The 16,376-nt window shown below is 42.5% G+C and overlaps 4 protein-coding genes across 6 annotated transcripts; 2 read left to right on the top strand and 2 right to left on the bottom strand.

The window, feature by feature from the left end:
• The first annotated feature begins 276 nt into the window (after positions 1-276).
• On the top strand, positions 277-9,400 carry LOC129581245 (uncharacterized). Of its 3 annotated transcripts, XM_055472213.1 has the most exons (7): positions 277-823; positions 1,086-1,147; positions 1,236-1,386; positions 1,456-1,506; positions 8,609-8,886; positions 8,965-9,079; positions 9,256-9,400. In XM_055472213.1, the coding sequence occupies exons 1-7, from the start codon at positions 678-680 to the stop codon at positions 9,275-9,277; spliced, it is 825 nt and encodes a 274-aa protein (XP_055328188.1). In that variant the 5' UTR covers positions 277-677; the 3' UTR covers positions 9,278-9,400. The 3 variants fall into 3 exon arrangements, with proteins under 3 accessions (XP_055328188.1, XP_055328187.1, XP_055328189.1); XM_055472212.1 differs by having other exon boundaries at positions 279-823; positions 8,965-9,385; XM_055472214.1 differs by having other exon boundaries at positions 684-823; positions 1,267-1,386; positions 8,965-9,385.
• Positions 8,814-12,028, bottom strand: LOC129581244 (KICSTOR subunit 2-like). Its single transcript, XM_055472211.1, has 9 exons — positions 11,835-12,028; positions 11,550-11,711; positions 11,204-11,379; positions 10,726-10,863; positions 10,406-10,646; positions 10,244-10,341; positions 9,950-10,109; positions 9,766-9,885; positions 8,814-9,399 (listed from the first exon to the last, which is right to left on the bottom strand). Exons 1-9 carry the CDS (start codon positions 11,916-11,918, stop codon positions 9,232-9,234), a joined length of 1,347 nt encoding a protein of 448 aa, XP_055328186.1. The 5' UTR covers positions 11,919-12,028; the 3' UTR covers positions 8,814-9,231.
• Positions 12,029-12,201: 173 nt separating this feature from the next.
• Positions 12,202-14,540, top strand: LOC129581221 (60S ribosomal protein L5-like). Its single transcript, XM_055472183.1, has 9 exons — positions 12,202-12,292; positions 12,349-12,418; positions 12,533-12,648; positions 12,715-12,849; positions 12,915-13,117; positions 13,316-13,424; positions 13,842-13,910; positions 14,120-14,214; positions 14,367-14,540. Exons 1-9 carry the CDS (start codon positions 12,290-12,292, stop codon positions 14,458-14,460), a joined length of 894 nt encoding a protein of 297 aa, XP_055328158.1. The 5' UTR covers positions 12,202-12,289; the 3' UTR covers positions 14,461-14,540.
• On the bottom strand, positions 14,371-16,105 carry LOC129581222 (N-alpha-acetyltransferase 40-like). Its single transcript, XM_055472184.1, has 2 exons — positions 15,408-16,105; positions 14,371-15,342 (listed from the first exon to the last, which is right to left on the bottom strand). The coding sequence occupies exon 2, from the start codon at positions 15,316-15,318 to the stop codon at positions 14,641-14,643; it is 678 nt and encodes a 225-aa protein (XP_055328159.1). The 5' UTR covers positions 15,319-15,342; positions 15,408-16,105; the 3' UTR covers positions 14,371-14,640.
• Between the last annotated feature and the right edge of the window lie 271 nt (positions 16,106-16,376).

Here is a 16,376-nt window from a genome sequence, read left to right on the forward strand (position 1 = left end):
TAAGTCATAGTAAAAATGCAAGTTGTAAATTAAAGTACATATTATTTCGTCAACATATAGCATAGATTAAGATACTCGTATCGTATGTACCGCGGTGCTCGCCTGTATTCTACTTCATTATTCCGATCACTATAAAAATATCATAAAAACCTACTACCGTATTAGACGTAGCGTACCCTAGGCCTTCTCACGTCAAATTGTTTAGTACGTTACTACGTACATCATGGTGTAACTATTCTCATCGTCAGCATTTACATAATTGTTACAAACAATAATAATGTTATACGTACTGTACGTTTGTCTAGCATCTGCCACTAGCCTGTAAATACTGCTTGAAAAAACTGCGTATTGCTGGATTTGCATTTGTTGACAGTCTTATTACATTGTACGGACTCGGAGATACCATTCCTGGCCATATAAATAATGATTATTATTATTACGAGTACAACAAGTATAATATTATCCAACTTCTAAAGTTTGCAGTAGTGCCACAGTGCTACTGTCCCACTACACTCTATATCTATATTATTATATTTTTCTACTTATTGTGATCGTCTTTCCGACAAATATTTATAGTGCATGGATTTTGCGCTGAACAATATTATTCATATGATCATATCATTTTTCCTGTGCAAAACTGGTGTTAGGGCATCACATCACGTGCGCAGCGGGAAAAAATGGGCGATCAAACAGGATGCACTATTCCTCTTCGTGTTTTCACTACTTTGATCCCAGATTTTCCAAAAGAATATTTCGATGATTTGCGGTACTACCTCGAACAAAAACTATCCTGCAAAATAGATACTATCAGTGAGGAAGAACGGTAAGGAGAAATGTAGAACTGAATCGTACTTACCATTAGGCGCCCGGATTACACTATAAAGCAATTTTTCTAAAAGTGCCATCAGCTACATACGGCTATACACATACAGCCGACAGCGTGGAAAATATTTCCAAAAGTTATTTTTAATTTTAATATTGCAACTAGTCAACTCTAGTTGCCATTAGCATAATATTTTTTTGCATTTGTTGCCATAATTTATGTTCACGACTCGCGAGTACTGATTACGTTTATTACGTCACAGATGGCGTGGATCGGAAGTCACCCAGAAGTCATCTCCTTTCGACAACGACGAAGCCGATTTTGGTAAGTAACACTGTACATTGTACAATTTGCGAATACTGCTGTACTGTACATAATAATTTCGTACACAAAACGTGCAGAAATATTTCAGGTTTCATTAGTGCCGCTGATTATATTCGCACCAAACTTCATGCAAAGAACAAAAATTTTGAGTTACTGCCGGTTGGAGCGCTTCATAGGCACCCAAACGCACATGGCAAGCCTATTTATTTCTCCGATGTCGTTCTTCGTGTTGCGGACAAGTACATTCTAAATACCCGTAGTTTTGTTGTTTCTGCATTTATTTAAATTACTTAATATCGCGTTTTTAGGGACCGATTGAAAGAGTTTCGGAATGCTAGGGGAACAGCATGGGCGTACAGGTATGAGAGCGACAACGATCAGCGTACGCCGTACTCGAATGATGTTGTATAAATATTTACAGTATGCAGTACGCTGTTAATTTTCCTTAATAATTAATAACTAGTATAAAGGACGTAACCGCCCTTAGTGCAAGCGAGCGAGCGTGTAAACTTTTTTCTTGTAAAGACGCGGTTGGGTAAGACTGCAACAGTAGTAGTTGAGAGTCTAAACGCTTTTTGTAGCTGTTTCATATGCTGTGGAAGGCTTATGAGCAGAGCTGCTCAAATCAGTTTTGCCACCGCTACGATGCCGATATGATATCATTAGTTTTATGCCGTTTTTCGGAATTATGCCGATACAATATATTTTTGAATGTTTTCTATTTTTGATTCCGTTAAAAAAAGTATAATATTATTTGAGCTTCGTGCTGGTGCATGCGCTCCAAGAAACTATATTCAGAATTTTGTAAGATGAAATGGTTTATTGTTGGCTGAAAATTGCGTGAAAAAAAATAAACGATGGCTAACCATGAGCTAACTAAGCCTAAGGAATTACTGATCTGTGTATTGGCCAAAATATTGTTTGCGGTTACGCTCGACATTGTAGAGCCGATTTTTTGGCCGATAAGCAGCTTAAGCGGTTACTTATAATAGTTTAATGCTGAGTGGAAAGTCGGCGTGATTGACTGGCATGAGTTTAGCAGACTGGTGGATAGCGGTAGTCTCTCCATACTCCCGCACGCGGCGCAACGCGATACGAGCATGCCGCCACCTCGAGACATCTCATTCCGTGACAATGATGATAATACTGATATAAATGATAATAACGACCCCGCTGGTGATACAAATGGACTGCTATATGATCAGATGTGACCAAGCAAGCAACTGCGACGCGGCACTACTAATATAAATACCATACCGCACATTGCCGTCAATTTCGCACCGAATTCTTTACTTTAGGATGCCGGTCATTGCTTTCAAGTTGTTAGGCGCATGGAAGCCATTTAAATTTCAGTATTTTCAAATTTACGGAAAGATTATCTTAGCTGCGAATAAATTGGCACACTTATTTACACAAACCGCGTATGCCGATGTAACCACACAGGATCTGAGAAGCGCCGGCGCAGATTTCTGTTTTAGAGACGAAAATGTTTTTCGTAAAGCTTGGTTTGGCTTGATTTATTACGCAAACGATTTATCGTTTCAACAGCTTATTCGATGTCCGGGGGCAGTAGCAACCTAGGTAACAATAACGCAGTAACGATTCCCAACTGGATCACTTTCTTGGGTAAAGGGTGCCATGTTATTTTTATGTCTTTCAGTTTAATTCGGTCGATTTTATTCTGGAACATAACGGTCGAGTAACTCATATTTACTTACCATGGTGTTGAAAACCTAGTGACCGTTTCAGGCATAAAACAATGGTTAGCAATCCAATGTCGTTTTTGGTCTTGACGTACTAACTCAACTCCACCTGGTGCAAAAGTGTTTTAGTGCTTGGATGTTGATTTGACTAAGCTTGCCAGAATCTTTGGTCTACAATAAAGTTCATGAATCGCGTAATTTTCAAAAAAATATGTCGACATTAATTTATGAAAGTCTTAAACTTTTGTGAATTTTGGTAAGAGTCGTTTCAAAAACGGGGAATTTCACCATCCTGCTTACCGTGTTGAAAGTTACCTATTATACGCAATTCTGGTGAGGGCAAGGCCACGTCATTAAATTTCTGTGAACACCGGTGTATTTAAAAGTAATGACCTTTAACGCTGATCTCCTCTCTTTTTCTCCGCAAAAGAATCAAAACTCTCAATCACTGAGGTTTATTTTATTTGTACTTATGTATTTAGATTTATACAAACCTTTATGGATGAGACTGTTTTGAAGTTTGAAATAGGGTGTTGTTGCACAAAGCGAGAAACTTCGATCAAGCAATCAAATAATTCGTTTTCATTTGCAAAATTGATATCTAAATTTCTATGCAGATTGCAACAAAATTTTGAAATAGAAAAATAAATCTATTGTTCTATTTGATGCTTCAATTGCGGCGCCGCTCGGATTTGCCTTCGGTTTTCCTCGAAACAATAGTTTGCTAGCAAATTTCAAAATGACAACGGAAATTTCGTCCGTAAAAACAATTTTTTAATGAAAAGAACAACGGAATGCTTTTGTTTTAGTTGCTGCTCGCTGCGCTGCGCTTGCTTTCGCCGCAGCTCGGCGTAGCTTTTTTTCCGCCTTCGATTTCCACTTCTGTATCAACACGGTAACAAAAAGTTCAAGCGGAACTATAAGAAGAATCTCTTTTAAATAAAAGAGCAATAGAATCCTTTCGTTTTATTTGCTCCTCCGCTCATTATGCTGCGCTCCCTCGCGCCGCAGCTCGGCATCGCCTTTGGCTTTGCCTTCGGTTTCGGTGGAAACGGTAGTTTGCTACCGTATAATCATGTAACAAAAGGGTTAAGCTGAACTGTAAGAAGAATCTCTTCGGAATAGTAGGACAATAGAATCTTCTTGTTTTACTTGCTGCTCCGCTCGCTGCGCTGCGCTTTTTCGCGCCGCAGCTCGGCGTAGCCTTCGGCTCCGCCTTCGGTTTCCACTTCCGTATCATCACGGTAACAAAAGTTTAACCTGAACTGTAAGGAGAATCTCTTCAGAACAGCAGTACAATAGAATCCGCTCGTTTTACTTGCTGCTCCGCTCGCTGCGCTGCGCTTGCTCGCGCCGCAGCTCGGCGTCGCCTTTGGCTCTGCCTTCGGTTTATGCGACCGTATCGTTACAGTAACAAAAAGCTTAAGTGAAACTGCAAGAAAAATCTCGAACGTACGGACCAACCACAACGACTCCCGCCTTGGGGTCAAGTAACACTCCCAGTTAGCAGAGATGGAATTGGCATCCGCCGGTCAGAAGAATTATCCCTACCAGCCTTCCTGACTTCGATTCAATTCTGTTTCCGGTTTGCTGTCCGCGCTGCTCCATACCCACGATATTACCGACGTCGCCGGCGCAGTGGAGTCCTGGAAACTGAAAGCCCGTCAGGCTGAAATTTCCGAACCCGCGTTCCGGAAGTCTCAAAAGCCGTGAGACATGCCTTTATGTAACGTTTCCCTTTCTACTTTGTTGCAGGTGTTCGAGGGCGATGAAGTCAACACAGCACGCCTGCTTGCCCAGTCTAGGCCAGAAGCCGGCATCTGCTTAAACGCACAACTTTCCGCCCACATCGGCAACCTGCCGGGAGACGACGAACTCATGATCAGTGTTGGTCTTTGCCTTAGCGCCACGATTTGCGAACCTCATGATTGCGTCAAATGTCTCAAACGCGTAGATGGTTACGGGCATCATGGGCTGTCATGTGTCTTCTCCGCCGGAAGACACCCGCGTCACGGCGGATTAAATAGCATCATTTGTCGAGCATGTATATCTGCCGGCGTGCCTGCAAAGCTGGAGCCTCGTGGTACTTCTCACACCACGGAGCGCCGTCCGGACGGCTGCACGGCATTTGCCTGGAAACGTGGATTGTGCCTAGCATGGGACGTGACATGTGTAGACACGGTTGCGCCATACATGTCAAAGCCAACTCGATCACAGCGGGAACGGCCGCCGTGCAAGCAGAGGATAAAAAATCCAGATTGAATTTGTACCTGGTTGGCCGCTACCTGTTCGCTTCAATCGCCTTTGAAACCCTGGGCCCGTGGGGGCCGTCAGCAATCGCATTTGCCAAAGAACTGGGGTAAAGATTTCAGCAGCAAACCGGCGAAGCACGCTCGCATGAGTTTTAACGTCAGCGTTTGTCGATAGATGTTCAACGGGGTAATGCGGCGTCTGTGCTGGGCACTGGGCACGATGGAAGGCCTTGATAAGCTGAAAGAAATTTTCTTGTTGTAATTCTTGTTTCTTTTTTATTTTGCCTTAAGTTTGATTTGACCAATAAAGTCACATACCTTCAGATTAACAGAACCATAGAACCCTTTTGTTTTACTTCCAGCTCCGCTTGTTTTGCTGCGCTCGCTAGCGCCACGTTTTGGCGTCGCCTTCGGCTACGCCTTTAGTTTCAACAGTAACGAGACATGATACACTATCAAAAACAGACTCAGTTACTGTACATTGTTACAGTCTGGCAAACGTAACAGTTATTACTGATAACGCTTAGTTTGAGTGGTAACGCCGGTAGCGGTAACGCGCAACGATGAACCATCAGAATATGAATAACAACAGCGGCAATGCAGGTAACACATGCAGTGTTAATGTTAGTAATGGTAGTAATGACTCCTGACTTCGCTGGGTTTCTTAAATAGATGTTTTGCTATGGCAACGTTTCAAAACTATTTCAAAAAATTACTCAGAAGCCTTAGAATCCTTTTTTGTTTAATATTCTCGAATGTGCGCTTTCTAAGCGTACTCCTTTAAATAAATTTGTAACTTGCAAGCCTCGTGAGCGCGAATTTCTGTAGTTCATCTTCGATGAATAACGGCGTCAGTCAGCGTTAGTCATTCTAATTCCATTTCAGGTTAGCTTTTTTCAGGATTTTTACATTAAGTTTATTTAAGCAACAATTAAATGATTGTTCGGGTAGCAGGGTAGCATGTAAAGGGTAGCAGCAACGGTTGCGGAAACCCACAACGGTGACAATAACATGCACGGTACTCCATTACGGTAACGGTTTCAATGACAGTATCCCGCCATAGTAATCCATTACAAAACAGGTTGCGGTAACGGTAACCCGTTACCCTAAGGATTAATTATTATAGAAATTCGGTAATGACAACCCGTTGCATAAAAAGTAATCTGTTATGGTAACAGTAATCCTCGTCTAGGGTAACGTACTGCGGTTATGGTAATTTTACTGATAGTAAACAGAAATGTTTGCAAGCGCTCTTCACGGTAAAAGTTACCTGTTACGGGACCCGTAACCATAAAACACTCCACAACCTACAGCGGGCAAAATTCCCGGGTCCAAATTTTACGACCACCCGTATATCACTGCGAGTTCGTCAATAATGACCAGGTTATATTTTACGTTACCGTTCCCCAGTACTTCTCCACCCAGAAGTCGCTGAAAAAATCAGCCCTGGGTCCAAATTTTCGTACCCCCGGTACATTACTACGGCGGGATCGTCAATAATGAAAGGGTTATAGATGATAACGTCACAGTTCCCCAAAACCGCTCCACCCGGGGGTCGTTAAAAAAATCCGCCCCGGGTCCAAATTTCCGGACCCCCCGTACATTACTACGGCGGGTTCGTCAATAATGACCGGGTTATAATTTACGTCACGGTTCCCCAAAACCGCTCCACCCGGGGGTCGCTACAAAAATCCGCCCCGGGTTTAAATTTCCGGACCCCCCTACATTACTACGGCGGGTTCGTCAATATTGACCGGGTTATAATTTACGTCACGGTTTCCCAAAACCGCTCCACCCGGGGGTCGCGAAAAAAATCCGCGCCGGGTCTAAACTTCCGGTCCGCCCGTACATTACTACGGCGGGTTCGTCAATAATGACCGGGTTATAATTTACGTCACGGTTCCCCAAAACCGCTCCACCCGGGGGTCGCTAAAAAAATCCGCCCCGGGTTTAAATTTCCGGACCCCCCCTACATTACTACGGCGGGTTCGTCAATATTGACCGGGTTATAATTTACGTCACGGTTTCCCAAAACCGCTCCACCCGGGGGTCGCGAAAAAAATCCGCCCCGGGTCTAAACTTCCGGTCCTCCCGTACATTACTACGGCGGGTTCGTCAATAATGACCTGGTTATAATTTACGTCACGGTTCCCCAAAACCGCTCCAACCGGGGGTCGCTAAAAAAATCCGCACCGGGTCTAAATTTCCGGACCCCCCATTCATTACTACGGCGGGTTCGTCAATAATGACCGGGTTATAATTTACGTCACGGTTCCCCAAAACCGCTCCACCCGGGGGTCGCGAAAAAAATCCGCCCGGGTCTAAATTTCCGGACCTCCCATACATTACTACGGCGGGTTCGTCAATAATGACCGGGTTATAATTTACGTCACGGTTCCCCAAAAACGCTCCACCCGGGGGTCGCTAAAAAAATCCGCACCGGGTCTAAATTTCCGGACCCCCCGTACATTACTATGGCGGGTTCGTCAAAAAGGACCGGGTTAGGTTTTGAATTTTAAACTACCTTCTCAATTGTTTCAGCGGGGGGCTGCGCCCCCCGCACCCCCTGCTTATTGGGGCTCCGCCCCAAACCCCGGCCAGGGGCTTCGCCCCTGGACCCCGGGAACCCGGCTCTCCGGTTCGTCACGTCACACATTTTAAATTAAAAACGCTTCGCTCGCTTCGCTCGCTCGCTTGATTAAACGTAAGCTTGTTCTCTTGCTTGCTTGATTATGATGATGTAACTCTGTCAAGGCTCAAAACCCGGCCAGATAGTATTCATTTCTTTATTGATCCAGTGCACTATCACTATTTCGAATTCATACCTTATAGACTGATATTTCGGCTTTCTTTTTCGGGTAGCGGATATCGTAAAAATTATCTGCATGTACAGCCAAAGGGAATGCTTTCAAGGTTGAGAGAATCATGAACTGATTTTCATATAAAATTTGTGTTTGCCCTATTGCATGCACCGATCATGTTTCGACGAAATATAGATGTTATTCTAATAAATATGCATTCAAATTCAAATAAAATGGCCATGGACCAAAAGAAACGCGGAGGCGAAGCCGAGGCTGTTTCTTGTATAGTATAACAGTACGTAACGGAAAGTGTTTTCTCTGCAACTATGGTTGTTACTTCGAATATTATTTGTATCATTGCATGCATCCTGCTGTATGTAGGTAAAGTGTATTGTACGTAATATCACATTGCAACAAGTAGAATCAAGGATTATGAATTTCATTCGGCAGGATTAAGAAATTTCATAATTCCAATTTAACTGGATTTGCGTAGTATACAGCATGTTCTACGACTACTTCGTTAACCAGTAAGAGCAGCTACAGAGCCGTAAATACTGGATACGGTGCATCGTACGTAATTTTGTGAAACTTGATTGCAACATTTAGTATTTACTATTGATTTTGCTACAATTTCTAATGTAAGTTGTTAAAACTTGAAGCGTAGGAATAGAGGATGTTATAATTTGGCTGTGGTTGAATTTGTAGTACATCCGATTCTCTAAGTGGTTCACTTTATCCTCGGCATCATTTTCGAAAAGAAGGAGAAAACGTTTCATTTTTCGGCGACACCCGAGAAGCCGGCTCGCATAACGCGGCTATCGAAATGGTGCGTGACGGACGAGCCGAAGGAGCAACAGTTAACTCTGCAGTGGCATTCATGTACTTCCAACGAAACCCACAAGCTCGCAATGATATTTTTATCAAACTAACGCTGCCCGGATCCCTGCCAATTTATCCGATCGTCGTCGACAAGAAGTTGTCCGGTAAGAAGATACACATTCACGATTTTTACAAGTACAACCAATTCATAACACAATCTCTGTTTGCGTAACACTTCGCAGCGGAAACCAAGCAGAAACTAAAAGACGCCTTCTTAAGTATTGCCCAAGACACAAAGATGAAAACAAAACTTGATCGTTACGGAGTGGATGGATTTGCCCCAACTTATGAAGAAATGTACAATCTTGAGCAAGATATCGTAAATGACCTTAAAAAAGCCGCTTTAAATGTCCCATTTTATTAATCACAGACAGAAATGTGCACTATTAAAATAAAAGCACAAACATCGATAGGAGTATAAAATAACTTCAATATCTACCATTAAAGTTTTAAACAGGCTTTAACGATTCCAGTACAGCGGAACCACGTAACTGAGTGACCATATCGCTGAGGAAAAGGTTCACCGCGGAATCCTTCTCCGACTTCTTAATTTCAAAAATCAACACGATGTAAAATCGCTCTTCTATTCTGGCAATAAAATATGTCCGCTCCATAGTCTGTAATATAAAATCTTCCCTTCAAAATTGACGTCATCTCGAAAGCGTTTAACAATAGATAAACGTAACTCTAAAAGCACTACGAGAAAAATATGCATACAATAACTTACATCAAAAACGCATAAAATTACTTCTGCGGTATTTCAAAATTCATATTGTAAGAATGCTGCTGTCTTGAGGTGTTGACATTTTGTTGGCACGTTTGCTTAGTAAATCAACACAATAAAAATTAAACAAGACAATAAAAATTTTTTCACATTAATATAATTAAATTACGGGCAAAACCAGTCTGCTAAGAATTTTACAACAAATTCTAATCCTCTCGAGATTCCCGGCAAGTAGTGCTGCAAACTCGCTTATACTTACGATTTTATTTTCTTTTTCAATCTTGTCATAAGTGGATATAGCATTATCGGGTCCTTCGAACTGATCGGATCTACTAGCCAAAATCATCACAATGGACGGCCAGTGTTTCGTAGGTCTTTCCTAGATATTGTACATCAATAATTACGTAGTAATTCAGAGTTAATTTTACGGCCAAAAGTTATACCGCAGGATAACTGAATATCACAGGATAAGTGTCCAAACCAGTCGGCTTCTCGATTTCGGCGCCTGGAAAGCGATAACCGGGACCTCGGTAGTCCATGCCATTTGTATCCAGAACCAAACAGATGTGCGATGCATCACTTTTCCTTTGGAATGTCGCTATCCTGAAACAACGAAAAGGACTTACAAGCCTTAGCATATTTTAGCCTTATGGTTAGCTGAAGTTTCCACTTAAGTCAATCAACCGTTTTAAGATCTCAGAGTATTTATCAACCGAGCGCCGCATGCATAAGCTTACTTGCTGTAATAATCTGGATTATTCCTAGTTAAAAGGGTTCGGAATTCAGCCGCCAAACCAGTTTGCTTGCTCAGCACATCGTGGAAGTACAGGCTAAACTGCAAGCAAAGAAACTGTTAACTAATAAGCAAACGCACTGATGGAAGTTTTCTTATGTGATACCTTGGCCAATAGAGCCGTCTGATACTTCACAAACCATGTATACAGAGCCGGTGGAGAGATACTTTTCAAAGGAGCGATTTTGTAATTCGCCGGAAGTGAGGACTCAGGAGCCTGGACACTGGTAGGCCATAGCGCCAGTCGACGATGGGCCTGATTAATGTGCACCAACGATGCCAGGAAGTCCCAGTTGGCCATGCTCAGCTGGGCATCAATCAAACTCTTGAGAATCTCTGTCTCGTACCTGTAAAAATGCGGCAGAATGATAACACTTCAGCACAAATTTATGCAAAGCAGGTGATTAGTAACTTCTACTATCTCACGAAAATGCTGATTCCAGGATAGCAAGACAGGGATGATGGAATTTCTTCCCGTACGCACCGATGACCATGTCCACCAATCCGTTGACTTCCGGATATCGATTTGTTCTGTCCAGTCCCATCTCGTGCAGCCTTTCATACCTGTCGAATAGAAAAGAAATACGGTGACGGGACCGAAATATCATACAGATTTCACGACACTATCGCCCTAAATGAAGTCGTCAGATATAACTAAAAAAAATGTCGAATTCAGAGGTTTCGAATTTGGACTTAAAAAGCGGACGCCTAACAGCAAAGCTGTCAATTTTCAGCAGTTTACGGCTGCTGTCTTTCGGTACTTGTTCTCATGTGAGAACGTTCCAGACTCCAGTGTCCCCAGTTTTTTTTTCATTTTAGACGTGTTTTCGTGCCACTACCATCCGAATTCGTCAAAACCAGGAATTACAATCACGTGAAAGTCGATAACAACTGCACAACGTACACATCGCACATGTCCAGTCGGGCCGCGGTGAAGTGGCTCAACTGGGTGCACAAATGGCTGAGAACAGGAGGAGCAAGATCGTCAGAGTAACCCTCAAGTGGTGGTAATCCGCGAAGCGCGTCCACTGTTTTTTCTAAATCATGTTTGATTTGCCCGTACAACGATCTCATTGGGAGCTGTAAACGAAATATCACGTCGAATTAATAACCGCGGACACAAAATTCAAGAAAAACCAACCGCACTGCATTATTTAATGATGGTATCACTCTGACCTACTCAGATATCACAGGAGTGTAAAAAGAAAATACAAAAAACTAATACACGATGCGACCATCACGAATCGTACCTCTTTATTCCGGAAGGCTTTCTTGTTATTTGGTGTTTGTGTCAGGAAGACCAACATCATATAACCCTTTTCTGCAAGGCTCAACTGACTCAAGCTAACCACAAACTGACTCCACACTGCCGCAAAGCCTTGCGGATTTTTGATTGCATCCTTCTCCCGATCCTAGAGAACAAGATACATAAAAGTGAAGATAACAAACAACTGGAAACCGTAAAAGGACGGATAACGTAACAGATCACCATTGATAAAAAGACTGAAAGAGGAAACTAGTTTTAAGTTACTCACGCATATCTCCTTCGCACGGTCGAAGGAAAACCGGCCAAGGGAATAAAAGATATGGTCCAAAACCTTCCGCTGCTCCGATTGCATTGTTCAGAAAAATTAATGTGGACCGGCTGATTAGAATACGAAAAAATTGTTCTAATAATGATTTCAAAATTTTGCATGGTAAAAACCGTAAAAGTAAGAAAACATTACAGAAAAAGTTATAATCCAACTCAGAATCCAACGACCAACAGAAAATATGCGATCTCTGGACAGAATATTGTTCCCGCCTTGGTACGGTGGTTTTATTAATGCGCACTCGAGCACGGGACAATATTCCGGTGCCAGTGTGCCCAATGCGCGACGCAGTGTGCATTCGTCAGCATGCGTGCTCCGGATATTCCGGCTGAATTTCAGTGCAGGGTCTTCGCAAATCGTAGGAATTTTTTTGCAGAGACCTAACGAACAACTCCAGAATGGTACGTAGTGGCATTCTTTCCAGAGATGAAGTTCTGTCTCAATAACGATTTTGTAGGGTTTCGTGAAAGTGGTGAAGAACAAAGCGTACTTCAAGCGCTTCCAGGTCAAGTTCCGCCGACGACGAGGTACGTGAGGAATTTATCGGATGATTGGTGACCATTAGTTTCTCTTTGATATGTATCGCGAAAGTTAAGAGTTTCTTCGCCCTCGCTTTGTCGTGCATCGGGAATTCATTTCAGAGGGCCGCACTGACTATCAGGCCAGGAAGGCCTTGATCACCCAAGATAAGAACAAGTACAACACGCCCAAGTACCGCATGGTGGTCCGCATCACAAACAGGGACATCATCGCACAGGTCGGTGTTGTGTTTCGTGAATTGTATAGGCTGGCGTCATACGGACTGCAACGAACTATTTTTTAGATTATTTATGCGAAAATCGAGGGTGATAAGGTTCTGTGTGCGGCGTATGCACATGAGCTACCCCGGTTCGGTATCAGCTTGGGTTTGACGAACTATGCTGCAGCCTACGCGACTGGTCTCCTTTTGGCACGCCGAGTGAGTGAGAGTGATTAGGTTTGTATTGTAAGCTTGAATACATATATTAACATCAAATCTTTCAGCTTCTCAAGCAACTGAAGTTAGATAAGGTCTACGAAGGAACGACCGAAATAACCGGAGAGGAAACTCACGTCGAAGATGTTCCTGGAAAACCGGGCGCGTTTAAATGCTATTTGGATGTTGGCTTGAGTCGTACCACTACCGGCGCCAAGATTTTTGCTGCTATGAAAGGAGCAGTAGATGGCGGCTTGAATATCCCTCATAGGTACTGCTTCGCTCTTGTGAATTGTATCAGATTCGTAATTGCAGAAAATGTTTTAAAATCGTAGTCGCCGGATATGTTTAAAGCCTTCTGTTGTTCAAAATAAATTTAGTTTGACTTTAGGAGGAAGTATTGTTTAACGTTGCCTTCTGACTGCAAAGCGGTTTTGATTTACGGCGTTTACTCGTATGATTTTTTCAGTAACCGACGTTTTCCGGGATACGATTCTGAAGGAAAGAAATTCGACGCAGAAGTGCACCGACGACACATTTTCGGTGGTCATGTGGCAAACTACATGACTTCTTTGAAGGTAAATAAACATGATATTATCTAGGCTGCGACATGATATTTAAAGCTGAATGGATACCTAATAAGCGGTTCATTCGAACTTTATTTTAAAAATGTTATTCAAGCCGAATGCCTGTGTTTAAATGCGAAAAGTCCTGTGAAGCGTTTTTTTTACATAAACTTATCATGGCCTGACAAATATAATTTGGAAAATAACTTCCGTTGCCCATAAGTTTATTGTTTGACACAATACGTAAAATAGAACACTTCAAAACCCTCTGGCAACAGTTACCGCGATCTGCGGCGCGGCGGGGCAAAGTTACTAGTATACCTCAATGCTCCATGGTATTATTACTTACTGCGTATGAGTGGAAGTGGGGTACTGCAGCTTCCTCGGAGGGTCTTTCCTAATGTTTACGTGAAATTTCGTTATTATTAGGATGAAGATGATGATGTTTTCAAGAAACAGTTTGGCCGATTTGTGACTGCCGGAATTACCCCTGATAAGGTGAGGGTTTGTGTTAGGGTCACGAACCACAATGTGATTGAACGAGCATTTTGTACAGTTTGCATTAATTTGGATAAAGTATCCAAAACAGATGTAATAAGTGCGACCGGATTGGAATATTTAGATGATTCCTCAGTAGAAAAAGCCTCTATGCCTGTCACGCAGTTTTGGAGTGTTGGGTAACAATTTTTTCGCTGCTGTTCTTGTAGGTTGAAGGCGTATACAAGGCGGCTCATGCCAAGATTCGAGCCGATCCTTCACCACAAAAGAAGGAGAAGAAAGAAAGTACTGGGAAATCGAAACGGTAAATTCATGCCTACTGACTTTAGAATATTTTACGGTAATGGTACTGCTTTGTTGCGCAGACTTGCGCTTGATTACTAGGATAGATTGTAGATTAGTTATTTCGATTTTGACATGTATCTTTAGTGATATTTTTTGTTTTGTTGTGTCTAGATTCAATCGTGCGAAATTGTCCAAGGCAGAGCGACAAAATCGGGTTCAGCAAAAGAAAGTCCAACATAAGAAAAAGATCGGCCAGGAAGAATAAACCGTGTATTTTTATTAATTGTCGTTCTGTTACACATTCTATACAACCATCGATTTGAATAAAGACAACTGCGTTGAAAACTGGGACTGTGCAAAAATTTGCCCATCATACGTGAGTGCCACAGCAATCAAAACACAATACAACTGCATTTAAAGAGGGAGCATGCATTACCAGGATTAATCAGTTCGCTAAAGTGGGCTTACTGAAAATATAATGAGGTTCGGGTTCCTCGCAGGACGGCGAAGTTTCATCAAACGTATATCCCAGATCCATATAAAAACGAATCGCTCGTGGGTTATGACGTAGCACAGTGAGCACAACTTTCTTCATTTTCCAGTGAGCAGACATCGTTTCCAGCATGAGCATAATTTTGCTGCCAATTTTTTCAGAACGGTATTGCTGCTCGACTTGCAGCTCGTAGCAGTAGAGCACTTCTACGCCGTAATCGATAACAAATCGAAAATGACAGAAACCTGCCAGGGAGGAATTTTTGTAGTCTTTGGCGATGAGATACCACGCACCAGATTCTGTCATTTCCTTGTATTTCGCCGTTGGATTCCAGCCCCATGCGCACGACTCGTATAAAGACTTCATGTTCTGCTCCGTTAAACTAAACATCCATTCGACAATGTGTGGCTCCTTCTCCTTAAGGCGCTTAACAGAATGACATTCCAAAGTGATTTCATGGTTTTTCGGTGTGGCGAAGATGGTTACTTCAGGTTTGCAGCACGACGAAGGATCGCTGTGATGTTGCGCCTCTCTGACCCGACGTTCTGCTGTGTATAAACGACCACTGAATCGTTTGGCCATGGCCGAACGGACACCCTTCAGAAACCGACTTCTTCGAACACGCACCATCAATGTGCCAACAAGATCGCGGTCCTAACGAAGGAGACACCGTGAACGCGACGCCCGTAGTTGATTATCAATTCAGAGCACTACAATACCCAATAACGCAGGGAAGATTACGGCATTTTTTGTTGGCAGGCCACCCAATGTCGCGCAGGTTCTTAATGATGAAAGCTATTAGCAATTTCACAATTGTCGGTAATTACTGAATTAGAATTCCCGTCGATGTAGCCACAGCGTGCTTCCCTTAGTCTGCCATATGCAGGTTCCACTTGATCCACCAGAACATTGCAACCGTTCACCAAAAAAAAAGAATAATAAATCGGAAATGCGGAATACGACTAACAACAGCAACAATGTGCGGGTGGAGTAACAGTACAGTGAAGCACGCACTCACGTTCGTCGTCAATATTTAAAAGACCATTTTAAAATTTTCCCTTTTTTCTCTATCAAGTACTTATTAGACAATTATCTGACTTCAGCTGTGTAACAGCATATGGCAAAAGATAAACTCGCTGCTTCGAACTTCGAAGTATCGGATATCGAACAACACTCAAAGGTATCGGATATGATTCGACATTAAAAGCTGATATCTTCAGAAATCACTGCAATTTCTGGTCTGCAGAGTGGTGACTCATCGTTCCTAAATCTAGCTTGCAAGATTGAAGAAATTTACAATCCGAATAAGCAGTAAAACGAGCAATTAAAACAGCTGTGGCGCAGGCATAAAAAGAATAAAAAATTGCAAATACTTGACGGCAGCTAGTTTGCAACAGTTTTGTACAATTGTACCAGCTATGTTATGAACAGGAAATTTATTAGTACCAGCTGCAAAAAGGGCCCGCTTGAAGCCGACAATCCCACCATCTGACGTAGCGCGCCGAGCGGACATACCAAATTACACACACAAAAATTAAGTACGAGTACTGCTTATTGCTTACGATTTAGTATTATGTAATATTGAAGTATAAGTATGTTTAAAGTTTTGACAGTGACGTAGTGTGTCTGAGCTTGCACCTTTTGTCACTTTTACGGCTATTGCCGATTAAAATGTTTAGATTATAGAT

The sequence above is a fragment of the Paramacrobiotus metropolitanus genome, unplaced genomic scaffold (assembly GCF_019649055.1).
Source record: "Paramacrobiotus metropolitanus isolate TYO unplaced genomic scaffold, Prichtersi_v1.0 Parri_scaffold0000005, whole genome shotgun sequence".
In the NCBI taxonomy this organism is placed as follows: Eukaryota; Metazoa; Tardigrada; class Eutardigrada; order Parachela; family Macrobiotidae; genus Paramacrobiotus; species Paramacrobiotus metropolitanus.

Bases quoted from the DNA above. Each gene is read 5' to 3' on its own strand.
- LOC129581245 (XM_055472212.1), top strand. From the start codon at position 678: ATGGGCGATCAAACAGGATGCACTATTCCTCTTCGTGTTTTCACTACT. The intron at 1,387-1,455 runs GTACATTCTAAA...TCGCGTTTTTAG, and splicing joins GTTCTTCGTGTTGCGGACAA to GGACCGATTGAAAGAGTTTC. The intron at 1,507-8,608 runs GTATGAGAGCGA...TTGAATTTGTAG, and splicing joins GGAACAGCATGGGCGTACAG to TACATCCGATTCTCTAAGTG.
- LOC129581221 (XM_055472183.1), top strand. The intron at 12,649-12,714 runs GTCGGTGTTGTG...ACTATTTTTTAG, and splicing joins ACAGGGACATCATCGCACAG to ATTATTTATGCGAAAATCGA. The intron at 13,911-14,119 runs GTGAGGGTTTGT...CTGTTCTTGTAG, and splicing joins CCGGAATTACCCCTGATAAG to GTTGAAGGCGTATACAAGGC.
- LOC129581222 (XM_055472184.1), bottom strand. From the start codon at position 15,318: ATGGTGCGTGTTCGAAGAAGTCGGTTTCTGAAGGGTGTCCGTTCGGCC.
- LOC129581244 (XM_055472211.1), bottom strand. From the start codon at position 11,918: ATGCAATCGGAGCAGCGGAAGGTTTTGGACCATATCTTTTATTCCCTT. The intron at 10,342-10,405 runs GTATCACATAAG...CTTTGCTTGCAG, and splicing joins AGACGGCTCTATTGGCCAAG to TTTAGCCTGTACTTCCACGA. The intron at 10,110-10,243 runs GTAAGCTTATGC...TCGTTGTTTCAG, and splicing joins AATCCAGATTATTACAGCAA to GATAGCGACATTCCAAAGGA.